The sequence below is a fragment of the Lolium rigidum genome, chromosome 7, assembly GCF_022539505.1.
Source record: "Lolium rigidum isolate FL_2022 chromosome 7, APGP_CSIRO_Lrig_0.1, whole genome shotgun sequence".
Lineage (NCBI taxonomy): Eukaryota > Viridiplantae > Streptophyta > Magnoliopsida > Poales > Poaceae > Lolium > Lolium rigidum.
The window spans coordinates 130,630,122-130,643,056 of NC_061514.1; the positions used below are offsets into that span (position 1 = coordinate 130,630,122).

The 12,935-nt window shown below is 50.9% G+C and overlaps 1 protein-coding gene across 1 annotated transcript; it reads left to right on the top strand.

Moving 5' to 3' along the window:
• The first annotated feature begins 10,606 nt into the window (after positions 1-10,606).
• Positions 10,607-11,653, top strand: LOC124671997 (septin and tuftelin-interacting protein 1 homolog 1-like). Its single transcript, XM_047208305.1, has one exon. It carries the CDS (start codon positions 10,607-10,609, stop codon positions 11,651-11,653), a length of 1,047 nt encoding a protein of 348 aa, XP_047064261.1.
• Positions 11,654-12,935: the final 1,282 nt, after the last annotated feature.

Below are 12,935 nucleotides of genomic sequence, written 5' to 3' on the forward strand. Positions count from 1 at the left end.
GTCTGGGTTTGATACCGGAAAGCACCAGAGCGTTTGTTCTTTCCACTTGGCCATTGCCTTGTGGGTGTGCGACTGAGCACAAATCCAGCCGGATATTCTTGTCCTCACAAAACCTTTTGAACTCACCTTGAGCAAAATTTGTGCCATTGTCAGTGATGATGCTATGTGGGTATCCATACCGCAAAATTACATCTTTCAAGAATTTAACCGTTGTGCGCCCATCACACTTTGCGATGGGTTTGACTTCTAGCCACTTGGTGGATTTGTCCACCATAACCAAGATATGGGTCATGTTTCCCCTTGCTGTTTTGAATGGGCCAACCATGTCTAGGCACCAAGCGCAAACGGCCAAGTCAATGGTATTGTTTTCAAGCCGGAGGACTGGGGTATGATTTTGCTTGGCGTACCTACGGCACCCATTGCATTTTCTTACCATATCCTCCGCATTTTCCAAAGCTGTTGGCCAATAGAACCCATGCCGGAACACCTTTGCTACCGGCGCCCTTGAGGAAGCGTGATGTCCACACTCTCCTCGGTGAATCTCCTCGAGCATTTCCTTTCCTTCTTCCGGTTCCACACATCTTTGGAGGACACCGGTAACACTTCTCTTGTACATCTCGCCATTGATGATGGTGTAAGCCTTGGACCTCCTTTGGATCCTTCTTGATTCATCTTCGTCAATCGGCAAGGTGCCGTTGACCAGGAATTCCTTGATAGGTTTAACCCAGGACGGAGTCTCCCGAACTAGGAATACCGGTACGTCTATGTCCATGCTATCCACCAGCATTGTTTCTTCCGGTACCGGCGCGGCAGCGGTCGATCTTACCGGAACAGTCCCCGAGCTTACCGGAACAGTCCCCGGGTTTCCTTCGTCGATATCCATTGGCACAATGTGTGACTCCGGTACAAAAATTGATTCCGACTCTGGACTTGGCTTGATTGATGGTACTCTCAAGTGTGCCAAGGCTATTCCGGGAGGAATTTCTTGTCGGGATGAGCCTAGCTTAGACAAAGCATCCGCAGCTTCATTTTCTGCACGCGGTACATGGTGAAATTCACGGCCTTCGAAGAAGCCGGCAATCTTTTGCACGTGAAACCGGTACGAGGCCATGTTGGCATCTTTTGCGTCCCGAGTCCCGGAACAACTGCTGCACCACAAGGTCTGAATCTCCATAGCAAATGATCCGGTGTGCACCGATTTCTTTTGCGACCTTAAGCCCATGGATCAAGGCCTCATATTCAGCGACATTGTTTGATGCCACTGAAATGTACTTGTAAAACATACCGGAGATGATCTCCCTTTGGTGAGGTTAGCACCACACCGGCACCTAGACCTTCTTTGAGCTTGGATCCATCAAAGTGCATCTTCCAGTATTCCAGTCTCTGATCCGGGGGCTTGTATTGCATTTCCGCCCAATCGACCAAAAAATCAGCTAAAGCTTGCGACTTGATGGCGTCTCTTCTTTCGTACACCGGAACATACGGTGATATCCGTATTGCCCATTTCGCAATCCTGCCGCTAGCGTCCTTGTTGCACATGATATCGGAGATGGGTGCTTCACTCACCACCTTCATAGGATGTTCTTCAAAGTAGTGCTTGAGCTTGGTGGCGGCCATAAACACGCCATAGGTCATTTTACGGAAGTGCGGGTAGTTTTGCTTTGAGGGGAGAGCACCTCGCTGAGGTAGTATACCGGCCTCTGGACGGTTTTTCCTTCCTCTTCTCTCTCCACTACCACAACAACACTCACAACCCGGTTGGTTGCTGCTATGTATAGCAACATTGGTTCTCTTTCCAACGGCGAAGCCAGTATTGGCGCGGTAGCTAACATCGTTTTTAGTTCCTTAAACACTGCGTCTGCCTGAGGGGTCCAGACGAATTTATCGGATTTTCTCATTAAAGCATACAACGGCAAGGCCTTTTCTCCTAACCTGCTTATGAACCGACTTAGCGATGCTAAGCTTCCGGTAAACTTTTGTATGTCCTTCAGATCCTGCGGTATTGTCATTCTCTCAATTGCCGGATCTTTACCGGATTGACCTCAATACCTCGGCTTGAGACGAGGAACCCGAGCAGCTTGCCGGCGGGGACACCGAAAGTGCATTTTGCCGGATTGAGTTTCATCCGGAACCTTCTTAGGTTATCAAACGTTTGCCGGATATCATCGATTAGGGTATCTTTTACCTTAGTTTTTATCACGATGTCATCCACATACACCTGCACATTCTTTCCGATTTGATCAAACAAGCATTTTTGCATACGGCGCTGGTACGTTGCACCGGCGTTGCGCAAACCAAAAGGCATAGTGATATAGCGGTAAGCCCCGTGCGGGGTAATGAACGCAGTTTTTATTTGATCTTCCTTTTTCAAGGGGATTTGGTGGAAACCGGAGTACGCATCCGGGAAAGACAACAACTCACACCCGGCGGTGGAATCAATCACTTGATCGATCCGCGGTAAAGGAAAAGGGTCTCTTGGGCAAGCCTTGTTGAGGTTGGTGTAGTCGATGCACATGCGCCACACCTTCGGAGCCTTTGCCTCCAGGTTCTCGTCCTTCTTCTTTTCAACCATCACCGGATTGGCTAGCCACTCGGTATGCGTGACTTCCACAATGAAACCGGCAACCAGCATCTTCGTCACCTCTTCTCCAATGATCTTCCTCCTATCTTCAGCGAACCGGCGCAATGGTTGTCGCACCGGCTTGGCATCCTTCCGAACATTTGAGAGAGTGCTCAGCCAGCTCCCTCGGAACACCTACCAAGTCATCGATAGACCAGGCAAAGATATTCCGATTCTCACGGAGGAAGCTGACGAGCGCGCTTTCCTATGCCTCACTGAGTCCGGCACCGATACGAACGGTACGCTCAGGGAAAGCCGGGTCCAGCACGATGTCCTTTGTTTCTTTTGTTGGTTTGAATGCCGGAGCGCTCAGACTTGCACTCATTGCAGCTAAGCTCAGCGCGAGGACCGAGCCGGCGCAAGCTGCGGTTTGCATCCTTCTTTTTTCCTCTGCGATCACCAGCGATTCCGCTAGGTTCGATCCGGCAGATGTTGTTTCCAGTGAGACCTTGTAGTTTCCCACCACAGTCAAGGGTCCACGAGGTGCCGGCATCTTCATCTTGAGATACGCCGTGTGGGTCGAAGCCATGAAGGCCGCTAATGCCGGTCTCCCCAGCAAAGCATGGTATGGACTATCTAAGTCCACTACCTCAAACTCAAGGTTCTCAACCCGGCAATTGTCACGTCCTCCAAACGACACATCCACCCGGACTTTTCCAACCGGTGCGCAGGACAAACCCGGAACGATTCCATGGAACGTTGTGTGCGTTGGCTGAAGCATGTTTTCTGTTATGCCCAGCGTATGCATGGTGTGCTTGTACATTATGTTTATGCTGCTCCCATTGTCTATCAGCACCTTGCTGAACTTGACGCGAGTCGTGGGCCCCTTCATGATTGGGTCCACCACGAGAGCGTAGCCACCCGGGTTCGGCATGATTTTAGGGTGATCCCGGTATGACCATGAGAGTTCCTGCTCTGACCAGGGCATGTACTTTGGCACTGCCGGCATCACTGCGTTCACCTCCATGGAACGACGGCGCAGGCTTTGCTTGTCTGTCGGCTCGGTCACGAATACGACACAGCACACATCAGGGTCCTTATAAACGTTCCGGCCCAAGGGTGTCGGTGGAGGTGGCTGGCCGTAGCCCTCTCCCACCTGATTGACTTGCGATACTGCTGCCGGTTTCTGCGAGGGTGTACCGGTAAAGCGTTTGCCCGGTAAGCGGTGGTGGTGGTGGTAGTTGCTGCTGTCGCGGCATGTCCGGTGGTGGCATCATTGCATTGCCTCCTTGCCCTTGGGTGTCTTTTACCGCCCCCTTTTGCATCAAGTACTTGGTCCAGGTACAATCTTTTGTCAAGTGGTTCGACGGGTGAGCCGGATTCGGCGTGTGCCACCGGCAAGGTTGATCCATGGCCGCTTCCATGGTGTATTTCGCGGGTTCTTGCCGGTTCTTTTTCGGCCCCGGGGTTTCTTTTCGACCCACTTGCTTCTTAGGACCAGCCCATGGCTGCGATCCGGTTCTTTGCCTCGCGGCTGCGGCGGCATCGAGTTTTCCTGCACGAGCGGCAACTTGCTGCGAACCATACCTTCGATCCGGGAAATCTTCCCTCCTTTTGTTGTTCCGGTTGTCCCGATGCTTGCTGTTGAGGCGGGTTTGATTGTTCGGCTCGGCTTGTATCGCCGGTTGCATTGGGTCTCCCAACGCATAGTTTTCCGCCACACGCATCATCTCTGCCAACGTTGTTGGCATGTTCCTCTGTAGCCTTTGCCACAAAGGTGAACCTCGCCGGCATCCTTGGCTAAACCAAGCAATGGCCTGCGCCTCTATCACTCCTTCACAAGAGTTTCCGGTGGAATTCCACCGGGTCGAGGTAATCCCGGCCTGTTTCTTGCGAGCGCTGCACGCATAAAGCGAGCTGTTGAGGCCTGTTTGGCCTTACGTGAGGTGCTTCTTGAAGTTACTCACAAAAGCTTCCTCAAAGTCCAACCAGCCATTTATGCTTCCTTCGGCAAGTTGTTCAGCCAGATTCTTGCCGGTCCTACTAGGAACGTCGGCACAATTCTCACGGCCCAACGCCGGTTTCCTCCTCCGGCTATGACTCCTCCGCCACCGGCAACGTATACCGCGGTCACGTAATCCGCGAGCCGGTCTTCCGGCTTAGTGGTGCCATCGTATGTTTTGGTGTCACGGGGCAAGCTGAAAGTTGCGAACTGGTGGTGGTTCTTTCATGATCCTTGGGCCAAAACACTTTGGACCCGGAGGACCCTCTGCCTCAATCATTTCCGACAGGTATACTCTGTCCAGACGGTGCCTCGCATCCCGTTCCGGCAAGTTTCTTTCTCCCAACCGCTCTCCCAAAGGTTTCCGGTAAGCGGTGAGTCTTGTTGAATCAGCCTCATCGTAACGTTCTGGTGCCGCGGCCCTTGCCTGCCGGTACCTTGGTGGAGGCATCTCTTCCTCATCATACGCTGCCCTTGCAGCCGGATAATTTTGCCCGGTTTCGTGCCTACCGGCATGATTGTTTCCGGCATAGCCTTCCTTGGCGCAGCCTCTCTCTGCCCCTTGGCTTTTTCTACCGGCATCGTGTTGCCCGGCTTGTTGTTTACCGGCAAGGACCGGATCGTACACGATCATCTGCCGTGCGTTCACTTCTTTTTCTCTTCTTCAGTCCGGATGGGGGACGAGGCCTGCCCATGGGACTTGCTTCCGGCATTCTTTGTTGAACGCACGGATTTCGAGGCTATAGCCTTGTTCAGCTTAGCCAGCTGCTCGGCGTTACTGCTGCTCTACGATATCTAGCAGCTCTCGACACGCTCTTGTTGCTTTGCCGAGCCTCTCCGGTAAGCGAGTCGCACGGATCTACGGCAGCCTTAGCAGCTTTTATGGTTTTATCCGGACTCTTTGTACTTAGGTTTCTCTACAATGCTAACGGATGCGGAGGTACTCTTGCCGGTAAGAACTTCCTTACGCAAATCCTGATCTAGATTGCGAGCTTTAAGCCGGTTTTCCGGTATCCTAGCAGCATGAGCGCTAACGAAGCAAAGCCATGGGCAGCGTTATACTCACGTACGGTTAGGTTCAGCTCGCGCTGCGCCCGACGATGTCCTTGCCGCTCTCGAGTATCTTCGGCGCTGCGCCTCCGGCTCCGCCGAGCCGTTGCCGGGTCGATGTTCAGCGCGATGGGCGTCGCCTGCACGTTCATCGCCGCTTGGAGAGGTGTTGCCGGTGGTGCGGAAGACGCTCCCGGCGCGCCGGTGTCGCGCTCCGGCGGCTGGCAGCCGCACGGGTCGCGGCCGCACGACCGGCAACTTCGTCCGCAGCCTCCTTGCCCGCGCCGGCTACGCCGGCCATCATCACCTCGACGCTGCCGGCGGCGCGGCCTGCACGGAGCCACCTTGGCGGGTCCGGTGCCACCAGCACCGGCGAGAGCGCGCAGCGCACGGGGACGGTGCCGAAGTAGACGCGGTGGCTGCCGAACTCGATGATGCGGCCGTTCTTGGGGAAGATGCCGCCGTTGGCGAAGCGGCCCGCGTTGTCGTTGATGAAGTCGATGGAGTAGAAGCCCTGGACGAGCGCAGACACTGTCCGCTCGCCGGCGAACTCGAGGAGGCCCGCCCGAATATGTATTCCAGCATGCGCCACTTCATGCCCCACGGTGGGCGCCAGCGTCGTCGTGGTGAACGGACAGATGCCATAGGATGGCTTGAGTTGGGGCCGAATGGACGCAAGAGGATTCGGGGGAGGGTTTGTGATTAGATGGGATGAACTTCCGGATGGTTTCCTCAAGAACTTAGCCAGGGCTAGAGGTTGAAGAAGAAAGACATAAGGAAGAACTCGCTCTAGATCATCATCTTTATTGATCTCAACAGGCTACAAGTTTCTCAGTACAAGTTCTCTTCGTGTTCATGCGCGCGTCTCTGTAAGAAGGGCTGCCCCCTCTCCTTATATAGGGGAGAGGTGGCTTACAGGGCAAGAAACCCTAATGGCATCTTTGACTAGACAAACTACTTTACAAAGCTACTTTAATCATAGAAGACACCGGAGTCCTCTTTAATCGGGGATGCTGACGTCCTCCGGCTTCTTTGACCGTCATCCTTCTCTTTATCGTCAGCCCTTCGTCTAAAGTTACTTTGCTTAGCTCATCTTTGTCTTCTAGCTCCGGAGAGAATCTTTGACCGGTCCTGCCGACCTGCTCGTCCTTCCGGAGGTCCGGTATCTTCTTACCGATTCCGGTATACCCCTCTTGGGGATACCGGCTTAGCTCCACTTAGCTAAGTTCTTATCTTTAAGTTCCGGTACGAACATTAAACCGGTATCTTGATGGCTCAAACCATCCGGTTTGGCATGCCTTTGGCATACCGGGGGTCATCCCCCCAACAGGTGGACTGGCCGGTAGTTCCGGGCCCGGTACCGGTTCGGTACCGCTCCGAATCCAGGGTCTTGGAGAGCCTTTTACGGTACTGGGCCGGTACCACCAGCGGTAGTACCGGCCGGCCCAAACTGCCTTTTTCTTTTCTTTTTCAAATACGATGCAACTATAAAATGAGCTAGGAAACTCCAAATGCGGTGAACTCAATTTTACTAGAAAGAGAGCGACAAGAGCTACCTCCACACATGGTGAAAACATGAAAACAAGTGGATGATGATTTTCTTATGGCCATAGAGGTGTAACCTCTCAATATGGTAAATCGGGAAAATCATCACCCTCGAACATGCAGCATGCGATGCATCCGAAATCCGTTTCCGATGAGCTAGAGCTTGTCATGAGAATGAACACAAGCTCTCGAGATCTCATGGATAAGAACCAAGAACAACCAAGGAACATGATGCTATGCATGCAAGGTTTGAGCTCTCTTAGATGATGCGACCCACTATCCTATCGAGCACAAACCTTGTCCTTGCGCGTTCCACTCGAGTCGGCAAGATCCGTCTTCACCCTCTTCATCATTGTACATGCCACCATCTTCTTCCAACATACACGCCACCGTCTTCATCTATCTTGTACGCACGCCACCGTCTTCATCTATCTTCTACACCGTCACCGTCTTCATCCATATTATATGCCGTGTTCATCCCTCTTCATCTTCTACACCGTCTTCGTCTCTCTCCAACATCGTTTTCATCCGTCTTCTTCATTGTACTCGATCTTCTTCATCTTGCAACCTTGAGACTAACATATGGCTATGGACATGTCCTAAGATTGATTCTCAGTACAACCATTAGTCCATAGGGATTGTCATCAATTACCAAAACCACACATGGGGGCTACATGTCCTTTTAGCCTATATTTTTTCAGAAAGTCAAACTATGTCAAGTTTGACCAAGTTTTTATTAAAAATCATTAAAATATAAAACATAAAATTAATATTATTAGATAGATAAGAAATATATTTTCATGTGCTATCTTTAAAATATCATATTTGTTGATAGATTGTTCTGAAAATTTTGTCAAACTTTACTTGCTTTGACATTTCCAAAAAAATATAAGTCTTAAGCCTTGGGATGGAGGTAGTACAAGCCATTGAATTACACGTCATAAGCAGTTCATATTGATTTGGAATCATCTCACATTTCTCCTAATTAAATACATAGTATTGGCCTGCTTATTAGAAAGATGGAAATAAATATCACTTGATTAAAGAAATAAATATCACAGCCAGAGCGTTTACGCATATCACGACCTGCTCGTGCACACGAACATGCTCAGAAACCTCCTGCACCTTCTCCGCGGACACTCCGCCGGCGCCGGCGCCCTCCGCCTCCGCCGCGCGAACAGCAAGAGCCCCGCGAACAGGCTGAGGAGGCAAAGCCCGGCGATCGGGACCAGCGCGAGCATGGCGATGTGCCCTCCATGCCAATATCCCGGCGACGACGGCGTGTAGCCGGTGCTGTTCCAGCCACGGGGATTGTGATTTGTGAGGCGGGCAGGGAGGTCGCCGGTGCACGCATCGGCATGGTGGACACGAGTAGGGACTGGGCGCTGGCACCGGCGCATTATAAGGGGGACAAGCCAGCGGTGGCACCGGCGAACAAGACGGTGGTGGCATGTACTCCAGCGAGCAATTCATGAGCATCAAGCAATATTCCATAAATTTATAATTCAGTGGGTGTGTCGTATTGTATGGTCATCATCTGAATTAAATTATTTCCAGTTCACTTGTTATTTTGTGATCCAAATTCGTATACTAAAGGGAGGCTAACTTCTGACGAGCGGAGCGAGGCCCGTCGCCGGAGGCTTGGTCCTGCTAAGAAAATACTAGGCATGGAAATCAAAAGGGACAGAAAGTCTAGTTTGTTGTTTCTTAGTCAGGAAAAGTACATTGAGAAAGTTCTTCATCGTTTTAATATGCATGATGCAAAGTCAGTTACTACTCCTATGGCTTCTCATTTCAAGTTGTCAGCTTTGCAATGTCCTAGCTCTAAAGATGATATTGAGTACATGTCTCGAGTTCCCTATTCTAGTGCTGTTGGTTCCTTGATGTATGCCATGGTTTGTTCACGTCCTGATCTATCATATGCTATGAGTTTGGTCGGTCGATACATGGCTAATCCTGGTAAAGAACATTGGAAAGCTGTTCGGTGGATTTTCAGGTACCTTCGCGGCACATCAAAAGCTTGCTTGAGGTTTGGCAGGATTGGTGAGGGGCTCGCCGGATATGTGGATTCAGATTATCTTGGCGATTTGGATCGAGAGAAGGTCCCTCACAGGTTATGTGTTTACTGTTGGTGGATGTCTTTGTTAGCTGGAAGGCTACTTTGCGGGATGCTTTGTTGCACAATCTACTACGAGGCTGAGTACATGGCTATTGCTGAGGCAGGTAAAGAGGCTGTTTGGCTGAAAGGGTTATATGCTGAGCTTTGTGGAGATAATTCTTGCATTAAGTTGTTCGGTGACAGTCAAAGTGCTATTTATCTTACTAAAGATCAGATGTTCCATGATAGGACAAAGCACATTGATATTAAGTACCACGCAATCAGAGATGTGGTTGCAAAAGGTAAAGTGAAGGTATGCAAGATTAGTACTCATGATAATCCTGCTGATATGATGACTAAGCCTGTCCCTGTGTCCAAGTTTGAGCTTTGCTCAAGCTTGGTTAGTATAACTTGTTTAGCCCAAGTGGCTATTGGCGCCGACAAGTGTTTTCTTTGTTGATTCAGGTGATTGTTGAAGTTCATGCTACAAGGAATTTGTCTCAAGGTGGAGTTTGTTATTTTGTGATCCAAATTCGTATACTAAAGGGAGGCTAACTTCGACGAGCGGAGCGAGGCCCGTCGCCGGAGGCTTGGGCCGAGCGTAGCGTAGTCGAGTTAGCCCATATGTCGTGCCCTACGGGGACGCCTGCGGGGGTGCGGGGGCGGCAGCCCCCGCAGTACTGAATCGTTGCCACCGCCTATTTATATTCCCTGTAAGCCGCCGCTAGGGTTATCATCGCATCATTGTACACCCACGGCGTTTGTAAACACCACCGAAATAGTGAAGTTTTGCTGGCTGGCGCCCGTGGTTTTTCCCTTGTGTGTTGCAAGGGTTTTCCACGTTAAAATCTCGTGTCCCCTGCAGTGTTTTACTTTTCGTTCTTCGTTTATTGTGCATCTCAATTATAACATCACTTGTGTGCTGATCTACAATATATGATGTTATATTGTTAAGTTCAGAAAGGAGGGATATATAGCGGAAACAGGGGAGGTTCAAATTATGTTAACTCCACACAGGGGAGCCCTTTTATACCGACGGCCACCATCACAAATTGCTGTGGAGGCTCCATGATGCACCATATATACCAGGATTCTACTGGTACATGAAGTTGGACTCGGATTAATTAGTAACTTGCGCGCAGGAGTGTGTATCCGAGTGGGATATACGAGGTGTACTCCGACTAGGTCCAGTCTACGCGTGTATATATGTGCACATATAGGGTGTAGTAAATCGCTAGAATCAATCCAGCAGCCTGCGTGATTGTTTAGCACGCGCGTCTTTGAGGAGCCAGCTTTGCTAGTCGTTGTATCATTCCAGAGGAAGTACTCGGCAGGACAAAGGCCAACAGACATGGCGGCGGTAGCGGTAGTAGAGCTGCCGGGCAGCCTCGCGTTGACGATCCCGGCGGTGGCGAACATGATGCAACGTTGGAATTACCGGGAAGGCTGGGGTCTCGGCGCGCGGGGACAAGGGATCATCGCGCCCATACAAGCCACGGAGCGGTGTCCAAAAGCCGGCATCGGGCATCGCGAGGAGCCATACGACAACGGCCTTGCCGCACCGCCGCGGCCGCGGCAGCCGTCAGCGGGAGATAAGAAGTGGCACGAGTGGCAGAAGGTTTCACGGGCGCTGCTTCTGGAGCAGGAGTGCTGCGACAGGATCATCTCGTTGCTGCGCGACATAAGGCTTGGAGGGGACAAGAGCGCGGAGACGGCGAACGCGCTGGCGGTGATCGTGAGGTCGAAGAAGGTGTTCCTCCAGCGGAAGCGCAAGCCGGGGACGTGGAAAACCGCGCTGCCTCGGTCCGTGACGCGCTACGTCGTGGACCACGTGATCACGCCGGCGATGGCCGTGGACGCGGGGGAGTGGGAGCCGTCGTGGGACCAGGGCTGCAACCAGTGGCTGCGCCCGCTGATCCCGATCGTCGGCCACCTGCCGAGGAGCCTGTACGGCGTGGTGGAGAGCAAGATCGGCGGCCGAGGGTACGGCGTCATCTCGCCATGGAAGGAGTACCTTGACCCGGCGATGTGGGACGTGTTCAGCCGGCGCCACGTCGTGCCGAAGGTGGCGCGGCTAGTGCGGAAGCTCAGGGTCACGCCGCCGAAGCAGGTCGACTCCTCGTTCCGCACGGTGATGCTGTGGGCGCCTCTCCTGAGCGTTCAGGACATGGTGTCGATTCTGGAAGGAGAATCGTTCTTCGACAGGTGGGAAGGCGCTCTGCGACACTGGCTGCTGGCCGCGAGCCCCTCGCTGTCGGAGGCCACCGCGTGGTGCAACGGCTGGAAGATGCTCTTCACGCCGGAGCTGATCGCCGACGACAGTGTGCTCAAGCGTCTCGAAGAGGGCCTTGCCATGGTGGATCGTGCAGGGCAGGACCGTGGCAGTCTCGTAGATTAGTGTACGTACTTGGCAGTCTGCATCCGGGTGCCTGCAATTCGTCTTACAAAGTTGTATTGGCAATCTGTACGTGCAAAGATGTAGCTAGTCATTATCTTGCAGAATGGTACTATTATTATGGAAGAAATTTTTATGATCTCAGATGCCTATGTAAATATGTTTTACTTGAGAGAATACATTTTGTCAAAGATAATTGGAGATTAAGAAATGTTCCTTTTTCTTAATATATCTTTTCTCGAAGATATTATCACTTGGTAGCCTGTATCTACAAAGGTTTAGCTACATACGTATTTTATTTCAGAATTATAGTATGGAAGAGAAGTTCATGATCATGGGTGTCTATGCAATACTTTTTCAGAAAATAATTTTTCACAAGATTAAGGATCGCTCCTTTTCTTTTAAGTTCTTTTCTGCAAATTATATTCTATAGAAATAATGGAAGTAACTCATGTTTTAAAATCGAAGCACATATAGATATATGCTTTAGTGTGTCAGCGTGTGTATCTGGTATTCTGGTTCAATCCAGTTCGACCTCTCAGACATACACAATGCTTGCTTCCTTGCTTGATGCTTTGCCTTTTCTAAAGTTTCGGGATGCAAGTTGCGCGTTGATAGCTGCAGTGGTTTGTGGATTTGCAGGGCTTATATTTTCCGGACCCCAGGGGCTGATGCACGTTTTGGGCAACAAAATGTACCGGAGATCCTATTGCTGAATTCGGTAGCATCATGATGTCGAAGTACAGCTGGTTTTCATAGGATTTATACTGATGGCAGGTTTTTTAGAGCAAAATGGTCAAGTTTAGGTTTTCCTAGCGGGCCATGCTACATCGAGGTCGACCTTGATTTCTACCTAACGCGAGGTCAGTCCGAAATTACCATAAAAAGCAACACGGAGGGACCACACTTTCCTGAAATAGAAAGAAATAACTGGCTCGCCGGAGAGAAGCTCTCCTGGCATTAAACGTGTGCGGGACCACAACCCAGATGTACAAAACAACACCTTTTCTGCCAAATCCCCATCGGATCACATCTTCAACCAAACGAAATTAAATCCTCCGTCCAGTTACATTCGGAAAATCAACCAAAGTACCAAACGACAGAGGAGAAGAACAGCAGAAACAAGACCGGGGTGTTACATCAAGATCTCAAACCGAACAAAAGAGAAGAAGAGCAACAACAACATAGATAATTTCGAGCAGTTACATCTCATCCCAGCAAAAATCCCCTTCCTCCATCGGGACACATACCACACAGATAGTTTCGAACAGTTACATCTCATCCC

Bases quoted from the DNA above. Each gene is read 5' to 3' on its own strand.
- LOC124671997 (XM_047208305.1), top strand. From the start codon at position 10,607: ATGGCGGCGGTAGCGGTAGTAGAGCTGCCGGGCAGCCTCGCGTTGACG.